The sequence below is a fragment of the Diorhabda sublineata genome, chromosome 9 (assembly GCF_026230105.1).
Source record: "Diorhabda sublineata isolate icDioSubl1.1 chromosome 9, icDioSubl1.1, whole genome shotgun sequence".
Lineage (NCBI taxonomy): Eukaryota > Metazoa > Arthropoda > Insecta > Coleoptera > Chrysomelidae > Diorhabda > Diorhabda sublineata.
This window is the reverse complement of record NC_079482.1, coordinates 13,094,680-13,113,535: the sequence shown is the minus strand read 5'-3', so window position 1 is coordinate 13,113,535 and position 18,856 is coordinate 13,094,680. Positions and strand designations below refer to the sequence as shown.

Sequence of the window (18,856 nt, the reverse complement as noted above, 5' to 3'; positions counted from 1 at the left end):
TTCGGCTGAAATAGCTATAGAACCCGTAATTAAATGATGTGAAAATTTGATGAACGGTAGAGGAAACTATAGAATTACTTGTTATAAATTTTAAAACCGAAAAAGAATTAAGGGATGATAAGTTATTCAATTGATTTGTCTTGAATTTTTCGATTTTAAGAATGCGTACAATATTTTGAATTGATGGTAAAAACTATTAATAAAGGAAATTATTCATCATAAACATGACTTCCAAAGGCTCTGTTCATTGTTGTGTTGTTAATGTACCTAGAAACTTACAAATCTATGATGGTACTAGTTAGTCAATTATATTAGAGAGTCATCTCCAAATTTCTAATAAGAAAATTTGGTTCACAAAATGAACGTTAAATACCTACTCACAACTATAGAGTATGTGTGTGAATCTTTTAATATTTATTTCAAAAATAATATTATATATAGGTCAAATTAACTCATATCTTATTTTCATAAGAAGGACACGCGCATGTTGCCAATAGACTCATTTATGTAAATATATTAGAACATTTCAACATACTAGTGCAAAAACACTAACACAGAATTCTTGCTGTATTCCAGTATTCAGTTCATCAAAATATACACCCATCCGACTGACTATAATATTCAATAAGTATGAAATTCCAAATATAATTTATTGAATTACCTCGTATAATATAAAAGAGGGCAGCTAATTCACACTAGATTCTATAATGTCGTCATAAAATATTTTAAAGTGAATAACCTGGTCTATCTCGGTGATAAATCAATATCAATATTTTTTTTAATTCTTTAATGCGCTATACATATATAATATCCTCAAATGATTTACATACTGGGTTTAAAACTAATTTGAATAATGTTATAAATTGTAAAGATAGGTGTGAGAATAAAACTATTGGACTAGTATACAACTACTTGGTTTCTCTACCATCACACAAGGTTTCTATAAAAAGTTTGCTAATTCATGCAAATGAAATTTTATTAAATCTAATATAAATGTTCGGTTTCCGATTATTGCTTAAATGAAAATTGAGTACAAATTTGACAAATTATTGAAATAATTCAAGAAAATGCAGAAAGTGTAAGTTATTTATCAATAATCATCCACCCCTTTAGATTATTGTTATAGAAAAGAAGATTAATAAAAAAGGTTTGCAGTTATGACTAATTCATTATTAATATATTATACTATTCAAAATTCAGTATCTGATATACAACCACGAAACATTAACTACTCTGTCTGATACGCGTTTTTCAGAATGAGACCATGTTTTTATTTTCATTGATATGTTGTCATACTGGTGGGCTGAAGAACACTTGTATACTACACTTGTAAACCATCCTCAATAACACAATAAAATTAATTAAATCCCGGCATGAAAACTTATGCTGATATTTGATTTACCCAAACGTAAAGTAACCTTTTTCCATGACTGAAATTAATTGTGTGTAAAATAGTTATTTTTTATTAGTGTGCGTTTATCTTGGAACTGCGATAAACGATTAGAGCAGTGATGAGAGAAGCGACAAAAGCTGCGCAAAATTCGTCACTATGTATTTATGCCTATGCCGTTTATAGTGATATTTTAATAATAGCGACGATCTCTGCTTCTAAGCCATTCAGACATTGATCAAACTAATCGATTGAAAATATTTTTAAAATCAGTAATGCTAAAGAAGAAAAATTTTTAGATTCTAATGAATTTGATTATTATATTGTTAAGACAACAGAAAAAAACGCATTTTTCTGCACATCCTATAAATTCAAGAAGGTACATGTTATGGATATCATCATCTTTATACACAATTAAGGAAACAAGTTTATGAAATAAATGAGGATGTAATTAGAAACCTTTAGCTACATACATTCATACATTCACAAATCTATGATAGAGTTAAAAAAGGATAGAGAAATTGTCATAGTAGACCAATTCCATCCGAAGAACAAACCTATAGTGGTTGTTTTTTTTTTGGTCCCACAAAGGGCCTCTAATGAATATTTCACTGACTAAGCTATCGATATTAATGCCGACCACACTTTATATAAAAGAAAATAGACTAAACAATTAGCACCGCTCTTATCGTTGCTCGGCTACCATGCATGTCTCAACGCGTCGCTCCAATATAAACATCTGCATATAAAATAATCGAATAAGTAATTTCCTTTGCTTTCAGACTAAGGTGCGTAGAATGAGTGTTTTTTAACGGCACGCCGAGACCGCAGGTCGAGACTGAAAATTCTCTCGAATGTACCATTTAAACACTAATTTGATACAAAAAATACAAGCAACATTTTAGTACAACTCTAAATGTGAATCGAGATTTCTAATGAAATATTATATTATCCATTTTCTTTCAAACAAATTGAAATATCTGATGAAATTGTGGAATCAACTCCAGCGTTTCTGATCAGCAACGTGAAACATCTTCGGGAATTCATGTAGAAAGTATGTTACGAGTTTAATTTATTTTGTGTTTAAGAAAGTATACGGTTTCTGTAAAATGTACTATTAACCTTAGAGCTTACCTTTAAACCTTCAAATAAACAGGATCAACTGTTGATTAAAATAATTTTATTAACTACTCATCCTTTGTTTACCATTCTAGGTTAAATGATTAAACACTAATGACAATCAAATGAACTAATAAGTGTGTGTTTAATCATCCTATCAACTTAATATAGTCTGTGCCATAGAAATCTTCTTTAAGTGTTGAACTTTACCTTCTATCATTTAAAACTTTTTTATGTTCTTTTCTTCGGGTGATTTGAAACCAACCAAAAAAAAATATAACTATTAGTTTCTTTTAAATTATATTCAGAATCTTTGGAAATAAACTCTAATAAGAGGATTTAAAATTGACTAATATACCAATAAGGCCACATAGAAACATCGGTAAGTTCCTATTACCAATAAATAAATTATTAATAAAATTTAGAATATTATCGTTGTTTTGAGCCTCAATTTAAATGTTACATTACTTAACTTCAATCTATGGTTATTCTTAAATAACTACTCTCCAAGTATTATCAACAACTCTATATAGACTGTAAACCGGGTAGTACTGACCAACAAACTACAAATTCTATAGTAATAAATTAAGGTAAATACTTAGTTTTATAAGAACTGATCCACCCAAAGGTAGGAGTATAGAAGTACTGATTTTGAGTGCAGCTGCGACCTCCCGAGTGGATGTTTAGAAAAGTTTTTGGACTTATATCCATTAAAAAGTTCGCGCTATGAAAATAATGACTACGGTATTTTGGAAAGAAACTGAGGCGTCCTTTTTATCAATGATATGGAACAAGTCTACTGTGAGATCCTACGTTGCTTCCAGAGAGCGATATAAAAGGAATGAAGTGCCTCTACTCATTTTGTGTGGTTTTGATCTACACAATGCATAACCGCATAATGCGATTATAACGAAATAACTTTTTCAATAGTTCAAAAGTAAAGAGGTTTATGATCACCCACCTCACATTCCTGATCTACGATGGATAACTTTTTCAAGAATTTAATGCTCTATTAAGGGAACACCGCTTCGCTGCCGACGAGGAGCTTCAAAACCCTGTAAGGAACCAACCAAGCTCACTGGGGGCAGTTGATTGCATGAGATATGAGAAAACTCGTCTTTCTGTATCAGGTATGCTTCAACCTGAATTGTGATTTTGTGAAAAAATAACAAATGTATTGGTAATTGACTCATTTTTTATCTATGGCTTTCTGAACTAAAAAAACATCTTTCGAATTCCAAATTTCAAAAGGACTTGTTTATATTGAGTATTCCAAACTAACCAACAGAAATTGGTAGTGGTTCATTGAATTGTAGCGTCCGCATATATTCATTTCAAAATCTCATTAGACTCTTTTTGGTAGGTATTTTTTGAGATATGTCATTAGGTGATCCTTTTAAAATAAATATGTATTATTTTGTTGATTTCTAAATCATTTTTTTTCAATTATTTCTCAACTAAGTAAATAGATATGTACTTATTTACTGATCAACATAGATACAGGATGAAGACATGAAGACGGTCTTGCCTTGTTCTAAGATTTGGCGAAGTCGCGGCCCGTTTGATGTTTTTATCAGAGTAGGCGATTTGTTTACATTGCTTCTTTTGAACTAATTTCCAGAAAGGTCTTTTTATTCATTTGTTTTGTTTGTTTATTTGCTAGAATTTTCGAGAAATTCATGTTGGGATTTAAATCGAACATGTAAAGCTGAGTTTAGTTAGTTAATAATAAATAGTCACGGAGTGAAATAGAAAATAAACCGTTGAATTTGGATAAATTATATAAGTTAGTTAAATTATATAAGTTAGTTAAGTCTAGTGTTAATGTTTAAGTAAACTAAGTGAGTGAACGACAATGAGACCGCACCGATACAAATAGTATAGATAAATGGGAAAAACATTACAATATTAAATATCTACATATACTATATTTCTACATTTTATGTTGTGAAGTAGGTACTCATTAGTATTATCAAATTTTGTTCAATCATATGACCAGAGATGTTTCCGATAATTTACATTTCTGTTATAGCGACTTACGAATTTCCAACTTTCTCTCTCTTTCTTTATAACTCTCCATTTATCTATCTTCGTTTCATATAAAACAGAAGAAGTTGCGCCGAACAGCTAGTCTTAAAAAATCTAGACCTGGAGTGTAATTATTACATATCATCTAATATAAAAAACAATGCAAAAAAATCGAACATATTAAATAAAAAGGAATCCTCTTTTTATAAAGTGAATTGCTTTTACCCTGTTCTCATGTATTTCGGTTTAATCATTTAGGAAGTACAAGAAGAAGTGAATTTTATGAATGTAAATCCAACAATCATGCATTCTTCTAATTATCAAATGGTATATTGATTATGTTATTTTTAATCGAAGTGGTTGTATGGAATTTCAATAAAGAAGAAGTTTTGTGTACTCTTGTTTATTAGCTCTAGTATATCAAATCAGTGTGAATACTGTTATCATTACTCCTCACAATTCTATTTAAATCGCAAAGTTCATTAACATTAATCAGATTATGACATTATATTTCCTCAAATTACTAGTTTCATAGAAGTTAATCTCAAAAAAGTAGTTATTCTAAATACTTGTAAATCCAGTTTTAGAATATATCGTATGCCTCCGTCTCATTCGATCCAGTTAGTTTCCTGTTTTTAACTAATGAATGTGTTTATCATGCTGTCAATTGGTATTTTCAGCACTAGCTCTTCTTTGACTTGAAATAACTACGCGTATATTAATTGAGAGCTCTCTATAATTTCACACCACACATTAATCTTTTCTTATACTTCAAGACACGGAAAATTGAAGATTTGGAATGCCATGCTAATATTTGCGTGTAAGAAATAGTTAATCGTTCGGCAAGAACTGTGAATCAATAAAATGCTACGGATTGGTTGTATTAAGTATTACTACATATTATACAATATATATATATATATATATATATATATATATATATATAATATATATATATAATATATATATATATATATATATATATATATATATATATATATATATATATATATATATATATATATATATATTATTCTAATCCAAAAAAGTTTAATCGCATTAGATGTGCAATCAGAATATTTACTTGCTATTTTTATTGTTTTGATCTATTATTGGTTTCAAAAATGACTTTCCAGTTAATATAACCTCAGATCTTTCCGTATGGTTTTATGAAATCCATTTCTTGGTCTTTAACTGAAATATTAGTGACGTAAATATACAGTTTGTTTGGAACTCCCTCATTTTGTGACATAATTGACCGCCAGGTCTACGGGAGACCTCATTATAAGTAGGATTGTGCTGAAGGTAGTGTACAAATGTTCGTTTCTGATGTGTTACGATATTTCAAAGTGTGTGTCCACTAGGTTTCACATTATCAAATGAGAATAACGCCATAAGAATGAGGGGACGAAAGAGCACCTACAGAATGAAAACACCCTACATCACTACCGGAGAATTGACGCTAACCATGTCATGGGATGTTAGTAGTGTTACACTGATTCATTAATTGGAGCGGAGTCAGACCATCAAGCAGTTTGCTAGTTTGTAACTGTGACGAGGTTATATATGACGCAATCTATCGCAATAAACTGAGTATTATAAGTAAAGGTGTAAGTCTCCTGAATGACAATACAAGGCTACAAATATAGGAATTGTTGCACCGTTTCAAGTGATAAATCTGTAGTAACCCACATACAGCTTATATGTGACACCTAGTGACTATTTCTTCTTTCAAAGTACTCATCCTGTACACGGCTCTCTTCAGGTAGTAACTTGAAAACCTTTTCGGCTTAATGGACAGGGACTTGATTTCTACCAATACAGGTTAAACTATCTATTCCTGCTGATAAATGCGTAAGCAGACTTTGGTGGCTTTGGCGTGAATTGATAGATCCATGTACTGTTTTTATACAGTTTTTACTCGTGATTGTTTTTTGTCTTGTTCTTATCCAGCTGTTATAGATATTTTCGTAAAGTTCTTTCTCTCTTCCTATCTCTCTAAGTACGTTTCGCGAAATAAATATAAAGAACAAGATTTATCAGATACCTTCCAAATAACTACTAATTTATCCGGAATTATGATTCATATTGATTTACTAATAAATAAAATTGATATTATGTTTTTGTAATAAAAAGGTCATCGTATTTATTAATACATTATGGATATGTGAATTTCAATTTGATTTATTATTATTAAATCAACAAAAATTTATATATGTATGAATTTGGAGGTAATAATAATTCTATACTTCAGCATTAAAGCAGGTAAAATAAAAAGAAATACGATTCGATACATTCTCCTGTCTGTCTCCAGGTTTATTCTTTTTATATTATTCCTCTCCTTTTTCCTATTGCTCTCAATCCGCCATTCATCTTTTGCTTTTATGCTCTGCCAATATGTTTTTTCTCATTCCATCCTGACGATAAAATATTCATTGAGCATTTCATCAAGAAGAGTTTCTGGATGTGGTTGTTGTTGTCGAAATCCGCATATATCATCAATTTCTTCGAGAGAGGCTGGATCACATCTCTCATTACAATGGGTTATGAAGAAAGAAATTGACTATTTCGAGCATATGAATGGAATGGAAAAATAATGTGACATCTTAAAAATAATTTAGAGACATCATTCAACTATTGTGGTGGATCAAAGTCAGAATTTTTAAGTTTCTTAATAATAGATAATATTAAAACTAATAATAATTTGAAATTAACACAAACAATGAACAATAATGATAAATAACGATAGTGAAAGAGATTTAAACAAAAATTCCATATTTATAACAAACTTTCTTTACTCTATTTGAGAATCGGGTTCCAACAGATTTAATATAAATCTTTTATTAAATTAAAATGAATTTCCGTCATAGTGGACCTCAAACAAGTTTTTAATGTGAATAAAAACTTTATGAGGAAGCTTCCACTGCAATGGTGATCATTGCAGGAAGCCCTAAATTAATATAGAGAAACATAATATCATCACATACTTTAAGCATTTCAGGTGACATTCCTGGTGTTTGAACCCAAATGGGAAATGAGTTGATTACATATTATCTAAGACAATTTTCTAGGATGAAGCTTATGTCTTGGGGGTAATCATCCCGTTTACCACTACAATACAGATAGAAGTGAATCGTCGCGTTGCCTATATCCGCTGATAAATATTTCATTATTCTGACATTAAAATGTAAAACTAACATATATCTCTTAGTTATTTTATGCACAAGTTACTCCATATTTCGCTAATAATTTATCCTAAGCAAAATATTTAACTATTCATTTCATAACGTATTTATGTCAGTTGCATATTCGCATTTAATTTGTTTATTTCCATTTTGGTCTCTAACGCGTGTGTCAAAAATGGCAAATTTTCATTAAAGCAAAAAAACTCTGCTTGTGTATATAGCGCGATCATAATACATATATCTTTTTATTGAAAATTCATAAACATAGATCAATTTCAAACTTTTTGTATCAATTGTATCAGGTGCATCTTTCCATTTTCTATCGAATGACAAAAATCAAAAAGTCATTTTTAAGTCTTACATAGTGTTAGAACTTGAACAACGCTTTGTTTTTAAATGTTCTTCAATTGCTTACTTTTCAATATTTTTTCATTTTTAACGTCAACGTTTTTCGTTTTTATTGCCTTATTTATTCAAGTACATAATGCGCTCTATTCATGATTTGGTAATGATTATAAGATGTATTTCTCCATTTTCTGGAATATGTATTATTCTTAATCAATCCATTAATTATTCATGAGAGAATTTTTTTACGCGAGGTCTAATTTTTCTATATAACTCTCAATCTTTCATTGAATTTCACTGAATTATGATCTATTTTGTCAATCATGCTCTAACAGTTTATTCCTATATAATAAACTATCATATAGTTGAAATATATTTTAGTAGAAGATCCAAAAAACTATTTTTTTTTGACAACTTGTCTAATTTGTTGATCAAAAGCCTTATTGTACCCTTATTTCTATATCTTAGTAATTCTATAATATATTAAATCAACTCAATTTTTATTTTTACATTTCCACACTCTATTGATTTATTTCGTTAAATATGGATTTGATGTGACTGATTGAATGCAAAAGTCATAAATGAGAAGAATATATCAACAAATTAGTCAATTGTGACGACTGACAATATCAAATTACTCGATAAAATTTTTATCTGATTCCAGAACAGGTGTTTTAACATTTTACACGAAGTTCTTTCAACCTACATATAAAATACCAATTATCTTTAAAAAAAAAGACATTATACTCTGTAAGCTTTCATTTCCATAAAAGATAAAGCTAAATGTAAAATCACGTGCCTCCGTAGACTAATTAGAACGTCATTAAGAGCTCGCGGCATTGAAACAATTGCCCATTGAGCATCCATCTACTTTTAGATACATTGGCGTCGGGGACGAGGTACCATGGTGCCATTTCGGTTATTGTATTGTGTGTAATCGGCTAATTGTGCTTCTATTTAAAATACATTTTAATTAAATATTTTTAAGAAGATATAATTTGTCAATATATACACTTAGTTTTTGATTTTCAAATTTAAGCGAAAACAGGAACTATGTGTGATTCGAGGACTAACTACTAGTATTTTTTCAACATTTCTTCCCTAGTGACAATAGAGAGAATAAAAATCAAAATACTGTATTCCAGTTTTTTATGAAATCTATTATATGGTCTTAAACAAATTTCATGTTTATTCTAATCAACTCAGATTACTTTACCTCCCACAAAAAATGTATTCGACGACAATGTTGAAAAGTAGAGCATATAACTCGAACGGACAAAGAAGTTAACAAGCAAATGATAAAAAATAGAATAGAATGAGATCGCGTGGTTTGAGCATTGAGTTTAGCACGCGAATCTGTTAATAAATGGGCAAAGTGATGGCTTTTGAAAATTATGATTGTTGATGGTATGATCTTGGATTCCGTCATGATTTATTCATTCGATTTGTTATCCATCAATCATAATAATGTATCTGAGTGAATACTATATATTTTTTCGAAGTAACCAACAAAACAGATTTCAAAAATGAAATAGATTTTATGTATCCGATAATTAAAATAATTTGGTTGTCACATTGGTAATAATAAGTGGGTGAAAGGAAGATTCGATGTCGAAACAGTAGATAATCAATTATGGATCGTTGTGTTGTCATACTCAGCTTAGAATTTTAATTTACTGCTATAATTAATAGATTGAATCTATGTTTAAGTTAACAAGTTTCGATATTGTGAATGAGTAACGAAATCGAACTTTTGATCCAACGAGGAATCCGATTACTGCTGTATTGTATCAATCTAGATGAAATCAATAATCAATTGAATAGATATCACCTGTTGAAACAGAACATAAACAACAGCGGAATATACTTTTGAAAGTGCGTGTAAGACCAACACCTACTCGCAGAAAAATGTAGTGACTATTTCGTCCATCAATTGATGTGATACTTGATCAAAAATTTCAACCTATAGCCAAGTTCAAATGTATCACATACTTCTCCATATCGTTGACATACAGAGTGAATTTTATGTGTGGAACGCCTCAATTATCTCGGAAACGGATATTATTTAATAATTTATGTGGTAAAACAAAACTCGTAACAAGGTCTACTGACCACCGTAAGTTAGGAAAAAGTTTAACGAAACTGGTGCAGTAAAATATTTATCCTACAACAACCTACAACAATTGAAGACAAATCTTTAAATTTTTGTGTCATGTTAGAAGTAGATCCACATTTGTGAAGTAGAAAAATTACGAATTTTAGAAAATATACAGTAATGGCGATTACAGCAGATGCTCAAAATTTTGTACATTTACTTCAATACAACAAGCCATACGATTTTTACAATTTTACAATACATTTTGCAGCAACCCTAACTGCTCAATTCTTCTTATCTCTGTGACATTCCTATCTTCTAATGTTTTTTAAGTGACCCCACAAGAAATAGTCTAAAGGATTCATGTCGGGTGATCGCGGGAGCCATTTAGGTATTGCCTCCCCACACACGCATTGTGAGGTGGGACACCATCTTGTAGCCAAAGATTGTCGTTTGGAATATTCTTATTGTCTGAAAATTTCTAATAATGAAGTTTTTGTTAAATTTAATTGAAAATAATTACTTGGATTTGGAAATATCCGAACCAACCCAGGTATAATACAATTTTTCAATGAATAAAATACGTCGGACCATTCAAGTTACCCTCAATGAGAAAGGGACCAATCATTTTGTCGTCTATTATTCCAGGCCATACATTCAGTTTTGCGGGATATTGGGTGTGAGATTCACGCATACAACGAGAATTGTTACGTGACCAGTATCTACAATTATGTCCATTTTCGTTTCCATTAATATAAAAATTGGCCTCATCACAAAACATAACATTACTTAAAAAACTTGAATCGTTTTGATTTTCCCATCATCAGGTACGCAAACTTTTGACGTCCATAAAATAATCATCTGACAATTCTTGAACCAACGTTACTTTGTATGGATGGATTTTATTATCACCGAAAATTTTCATTACGGATGTTTGCGATGTTTGCGAAGTTGATGCAGTTTTTCTTCGCCCTGATTTGGATAAATCTTTTATTCTAGTTTCGTTAAACTTTTTTACTTATTTACTGACAGTAGATCTTGTTATGGGATATCGGTAAGGATATAAATTATTAAAGATGTTACACGTTTCCTGTTGACTTCTGATTTCTACGCCTATCATCGTATCCTAATACTATAAAAATATCAATTCGTCCTTTTTCAGATAAACGATCTATTGTGACTTCCAATAAACTTTAACAATAATAATTTATTGAGACGTGATCCATTTTAAATAACAAAGCTCATTATTTTTCCGGAAAAAAGTCTGACAACAATGTAAATACCACTTTAATACCGGTCTTATCACAAGCCCCTTGTGCACAAAAATTTATAAAAATCGTACAAGACGTTTCCGAGATAATTAAGGGGTTCCATACAAAAAACTCTAAATACTATTAACAAATAGAGATAGAATAGCACAAATAAATTTAAAAAATTAGAACTTCCGTATTCTTCGAAAACTGAATCAACGACGTACCTAAAAGTTTTGTCATATTCCATTTTGTATTCAAATATTTCAACCGAAAAGCGATAACATGATGGCCTGAAATTAACAGATAGTGCTATTGAATGAATGGAATAATGACAATTTTTCTTAGTAATATATATATTACAATAAAATTAAACAAGTTTTCAATAGTTAACTTTATTATAACAATTTGAAACAAATATTTTACGGTATAAATACGGTGTATTATACTAGGTCTTAAGGCAACGTATTTTCTATAAAAAGTTAGTAAATTTCTTTTAATCAAAATTGGAAACTCTGAGAATAAATTCATTTTTGTTAAATTTGCATCTATAATTTTTACTATTTTATTAACAGCAATTCGAGTAATTGGAAAAATTTGTCATAAAGAAATGTCTGAAATGTTTGCATTAATCATCATTTTAAAATTATCTTGCTTCATACACACATTTCATCAGATACGTACTTCGCACAAAATATGCATTTTGAGCTTTTTGAATAGCTCTAGAGTAATAATTTGAATGTTCTTCGCAAGGTACATTTTCTTATCATTGTACAAAATATAAATTTTTCATAGTAAGTGATCACTTATTCAGTTTGTATCACTCTCTATAAAATTATAGATAGCAAACATGAACCATGCCCTTGAAATGTCAAGGTTTCACTCATTGATATTCAATGTAGTTTTTCTTGATTAAACTTGAATGTAATATTTATTTGAAATTATACTGCTCATATAAAATTTTTTATATATGATTATTATAATTTTATAACTGTTGTTATGTAAGGAAGCAATAAATTTAAGCGATAGTTTATTTATTGATATTCATATATTGACATGTTTGCTAATATTAAGAAACTATTTAAAATAATTTATTGAATCAAGGTAGTATTTGACACAGTGCCAAATATGAATTACTAAGACAATAAAAAACCGAAACACTAGTATCTTAAACACGCCTAGGAACTACTTCGATTTTAAATAAAAGTTGTAAATATTCCAGAGAAACTATTGTCTAATTGTTTTTTATTTTGTAGTAGTGAAGAATAGTTATGTATGCTAAGTTTGATATCTGTTGAATACTCAATTTTTATGGTAAACTGAAATCGACTGGAATATCTAATACCCAGAAACTGTTTTTTCCTTTTGCCATTCAGGTAACCTAATCTATTGCAAAACACAGCAAACGACCCTCACCTACACTTTTAAATGTTAAATTGTGACACGCGAACTATTTATCTGTGCTTAAATAAGTTTTTTACGGTTAGGCTCTCGCGGATGGTGGAAATAAGTTCGTTCTGGCGACTATGATAGGGAGCGTTATCCATTCTAGCCCCAGTTTCAAGCGATCTACGTTCATATTCTCGTGAAAGATGTCCTTTGATACAAAAATCATGCTACTTTCCTCCAGAAATCTGTGCCACTTCATATATGAGTTACAGTCGCTTTCCTTTGCCCGTTGATGAACTTTCCCTCTGTTTCTGGTTGTTAAGTCATTTTAACTATATGTCCAGCAGGTCTCATTTAAATAGTGGAACTATTTGTAGTTGTTGAACAAGAATATTATTCTCATTAATAAATTATATTATACTGTCCACACATCTAGTTTACGTCCAATTTCTTTATATCGTTACTCTATCGAGATATAAAATGAATGAGAATGTGGAGAAAAGACAAAAAGATGAAATAGGTAGAGACAAATAAGAAGAGAGGAGGGATGTAAAACTTTGTGAAATTCAAACAAAGAGATATTACCATCGATATATGAAAAAGCAGTAAATAGAGATATGAAATTGCAAACATTATGGAACATGGGGACGGTACTAATTGTAAATCACCTAGAAAGAGAATAGATAAGATTTTCATTCTTTCAAGGGAGGCTTTGAATATGAGTTATTATTATCCATTTTTATACAGAAAGTCAAACAGCACTGATAAAATATCAAGCATTGTGAAGTATTAATCTGATACAAACATAACATAAAATATTTGGTACAAACTAGAACCAAGAGAAACGATGTTATTGGTAGAAATGGATGAAATAGAAGGCAAGTTTACGAAAATAATTTACTGAATTCTATGAGTCATAACATCAAAGACAATGGCGATATATACTATACAGATACAGTAAAGTGGGTGATAAATCTAAAACCAGACATGTCCTATCAAATGCTTTTGTGATTTTTCTAAGGCTTTCGATTGTGTCAATCATAATATTTTAATCAACACATTGCAGTACTGCGGTTTCAGGGGAACACCTCTCGCATGGCTTAAGTCATACCTAACTAACAAGTCAGCTTGTAAGGGTTGATACAACGATGTCATCTTGCAAGCCAATAGAATGTGGAGTGCCCCAAGGCTCAGTACTAGGCCCTATTTTGTTTCTTCTGTTTATAAAAGACATCGCCTATCTAGACATTAGTGGTAAAATATGTCTGTTTGCAGATGACACTAGTTTCTCTTGGAGCAACCCTAATTTCACGGCACTTCATAGGACCATATCTAGTGATCCAATCATTCTTAAATCATGGTATGATTCTTATCTTCTCTATCTTAACGTTTATAAAACAAAAGTTTTATGACATAAAAATACATTGCAGCCTTTTTTATTAAATAATACTATCATTGACTTCGTTGAATCGGTGAAATTTTCGGGGGTTGTTGTGGACAATTCCTTGAAATGGAAGTTACATATTGCCTCCTTTTCTAAAAAATTAAATTCCTCCTGTTTTGTTTCCAAGGAACTAAACTTATCAACCTCTATAACAGTCTATTATGCCCTTATTGAGTTGCATCTCCGTTATGCCCTTCCCTGGGGTACGTGTGGTGGGACTCAATATGTACTTCAAACTACAAAAGAGCGCTGTTAGATATTTACTCGGTCTAAACAGCAGGGCTCACTGCAGTAACATCTTAAAAATTCTGACTCTTCCTTCCTTTTCCAGGACGAACTTTACTACTCCACGTTCAGAATTAGTTAAGTGCATTTTACAAAGCAAAAATGCAATATTTCACCATGCAAAATATGCACATGCCAATTGAAATCAAATCGATATTATCTTTACCCGCATTCCGCAATTATTTGAGGGCATATTTATTGAAAAGTGCTTTTTATTCTTAAATGACTTCTATTCTAATAATAATATTTAATTCCGGACATGCTGCATACTGGATTTATATACTAATTATTACCTATAATTTAGTTACTCATTGTGGTTTTATTCTGTATATTGAAGTTTCATTTTATTTGTTTTATCTCTATTTAGTTATTTTTATGTTTGCTTTCAGTTTTCACATGCTTTTGTCTACAAATTGTAATAATTTTTTGACAATAAAGCGCTTCTCTCTTTCTCTCTCAATAACACTGGTAGACAAAAAAATTCTTGTTGTATAGCTGAATAGCATACAATGAATACGAATATAAAAAGCTGTAACACGTAATGTTTTTTGTTATTGAGAAAAAAACTATATGCAGAACATTCACGTCGAATATTTATTAAAAAATGACATTCCAGGTTATTAACCTTATTTATGTATCGATTATATTTATATGATATTATTGCTAAAAAACTAATATATTACAAAGCATAAATATTTATTTCTTTCATATTAAAATAATTGGTGAGTTCTCACCATACCATTGTAACTGCAAAAGGAATACTAGACGCTACATGTAACAGAGCACACACATAGAGCGTCTACTCTTTGTCTTGATCTCCGATTACAACACCCTTTCACAAAATGATCTGGCTTGTAACTTAAACAAAAGTTTTTACTAATCTAACAAAACTTTTTGTCAAGTTTTTCATAACTATACAGAGCCATTGACATAATAATCCAACCTCATAAAATTTACTACCTGCCAACAAAATAGAATATAAATAATTCTTCTACATTATCAAAATGTTTAAACTATATTGTAAAAATTGTTTAGGCCTGTGTTATAAGTATGACATGTTTCGGTCTACGAACAAGAAGTATAAAGCCAAAGTGAAGTGGCGAAAATCTTATTGAATCTAGAAACTCATCGTATGAAGTATATAATTTGGTCATGTATATATTCGGTCTATTATTCTGAATTCAATCGAGATATAAAGCGAAATAAGCACAAAAAGATACCAACAAAATCTATTCCTTCAAATAAATAAAAAATTGGGCATGTCAACCATTAGTTCATATGGAACATTTAACATACAGTAGGTGTTGTCTGTATCGGAGTAAACATTGGTAATACTTGAAAATTCATTATTTTAACAAAATAACCAAGGTGAATACAAAGATATTGATTATCGAGTCATATTTTTTCGATAATATATTAGATTTATCATAATTTTTTTTGTTACATCGACGTGGATAATGTTAACATACTAGGCATTAATTTGATTATATTCGATGTGATCAAATTATATGCTTTGATTGTTCTCTTCAATTGAGAATATCAAAAAATCTCAATTGTGCTAAAACTTCTCTTATATGAGTCTTATACATTATTACATCTTCAACTATTCACTGTATATAAGTCATTGTGTCATTTTTAATAGCAATATTGGTTTTAAATATTCAAGAATATATTTATATCTATTGAATAATTTGAATATTAATAAGGTTTGATTTCTAAGCAAGTACCGCCACCTATACGAATAAAGCCTAAGCATGTAAAACCAAATATTCCATTTGTTACATTGATGTATTCTGTTTTTGTATGGTAGCTTGATACTAACGCCATCTATTCTCAATTTCAGACGTTTCGAGATGAACGAATAGATGGCAGCGGTCTACCACTTCTCACCGAAGAACATCTAACGAATACAATGAATATGAAACTGGGTCCAGCTTTAAAACTCCGCTCAATTTTAGCAAAAAAACTTGGTTCCTGTAGTGTTTGTTTGCATTGCAGTCATTGTCATAATTCCGGATCACCTGAACCGAGCAATACCGCAGGAAATACATCAGATTCTGGAGGAGCATCTTGAATACTAAACGTGATTTTCATGTATTAAAGGTTCTGCATTTTGTAAGAGGAAATATGTGATGATAAATTAATGATAGTACTATTGTACAATGTTTATATGTAAATTTATATTGAAATTTCATTCAGTATTTACAATTGTGGAGCAAAAATATTTGTATATTGGAACCTTATTAGTGCAAGAAATTTTTATTATTAAAATTTGTTACTTCATATTAAATTATACGGAAACATAAGTGTAATATTATGACATATATGTATATATACGTTGTCACCACTCTATTCTTTATTTTTCCAAAACTATGAAACAGCTTCCTCTTGAAAAATTTGTTTCAGCAGGTTAGATCATAATATTTATTAATTGTTGTAAAAGTGATGCAATGTTTTCAGCAAATTTATAACATTATTTATATATAGGATGTAGATATTCAACTAGCTCAATACAAACGAATTTTTGTAAAAAAGCTCACAATAGTTATATTATATCTAAGCTATCGAAACTAAGTCAATTTATATCATGTTTTGAATTTATTGTTACAGTGAATTCGTTTTTTACACCAGAAAAATTATACAACATATTTTCATTGTATTGACATTTATTTTACTTTATGTCATGAAACTACAATCAAAGAACATTTATACAGAAGGTGTATATTATATATGTACATACAGGATTAAAATTAATTTAAATTGAAATTTGTTTTTCTCAACATACCCTCCCATTCTCCTATCATTAACTGCCTGTTTCAGAATATACCTGAATATTTTCAAAAGCACTCACGTGAGAATGAGAAAATAGAGGTCGCTTGAGTCTGAGCTCTTTTATATGAATCACTATTGGTTTCGAGGCATGGAGCTTAATATTCCGCTAAAATTAGACAAAAGAATAAGAGTAGAAATACATCAAATTACAAAAAGTTGAAACTACATAACATTCTTCAAAACATAATTAAATATAAATTTTCCAAATTCCTCATATTTGCGGCACCTATATGAAAATTTTCTTTAGATCAATGGTGAAAAAATAGGTTTTGATTTTAGGTCTCTTCTAATCTAATCTTCAGTAGATTTTCCGAGCTTTCGAATACTTATGTATTCATCGTCTGGGAAATAATTAAGATTTTCGGTGATTTTTGATATTGTTAATGCTTGTAAAAATTTAAAACTCATACAATTCAAAATTAGTAATCAAATTGGCGTTGATATAATGTAATTAAAATACTTTACAAACTTTTTTATGAAAACTCATATCGTCCATATCTTTTGAAACGAATTTTGTATAATTCATTTGACATTGACACAAACATTGAATCAATATCTTCAAACGTGATTTCTAACATTTCTACTCCATCAATTTATACACCTTAACACCTTTACCATATATAAAATCAGTTATTCCTAAACTTTCTGGAATCTTTCAACAACATAATATTAAAATAGCATACAGTCAAACACTTAATATTCAAACAATTTTTATTGAAGTGAAAGATAAAACACCAATCAATAAATTGCCTAACATAGTATATGAAATACCTTGTTCAAATTGTAACAAAAGTACATTGGTCAATTGAAAAGGTCACTGATTAGTCGGATAACTTCTCACAAGAGTGATAACAGATAGATGTTCATTAGCGATTCATGTTTATCACAAAGGACACAATATGAATGATGAATCTACCAAAGTTATGACAACTGAAAAACTACAAAAAACGTTTATTTCTAGAAACAACATATATTGCCCAAAATGATCAATGCAAAAATAAGGAAACTGATTTAAATAACCTTAGTGGTATTTATGCATATCTTTTAGATTTTGAAAAACAAATTCTATAAAAATTCAACGCCATTAACAACCAACTAACCTCACCTAACCTATAAATTTCAACTTCACTTATAACGACCTAATTTATAAAATTTATTGTCATTTATATTTTAGCCAATGAATATTCAACTACATTCATAACGACCCAACCTATTGAAATTTAATGTTATCCATAAATTTACCAATCATTATTAAACATCATTCACTAAAACTTATCCTTATCTAACCTATAAAAATTCAACGTCATTCTTAGTCTAACCAATCAAAAATTAATGATAATCCAATAGTATCCAGAATCAATATTTCAATTAATCAAAATTTCTATCAACGTCAACTTGAATATTGAATTCTATGAGTTTAAAATTTTTACAGGCATTAACAATATCAAAAATCGCCGAAAATCTTAATTAATTATTGTAAATGAAATTTTATTT

At 29.7% G+C, this 18,856-nt stretch overlaps 1 protein-coding gene across 4 annotated transcripts in view; it reads left to right on the top strand.

Moving 5' to 3' along the window:
- The window catches only part of LOC130448804 (lethal(3)malignant brain tumor-like protein 3), a 338,247-nt gene extending 320,951 nt beyond the window's left edge, over window positions 1-17,296 (top strand). For all 4 annotated transcript variants that reach the window (XM_056786329.1, XM_056786330.1, XM_056786331.1 and 1 more), the window contains one exon: window positions 16,374-17,296. In XM_056786329.1, the coding sequence (XP_056642307.1) occupies window positions 16,374-16,604 (231 nt within the window). In that variant the 3' untranslated portion in view covers window positions 16,605-17,296. The remainder of the gene's footprint in view (window positions 1-16,373) is intronic.
- The last annotated feature ends 1,560 nt before the right edge of the window (window positions 17,297-18,856 follow it).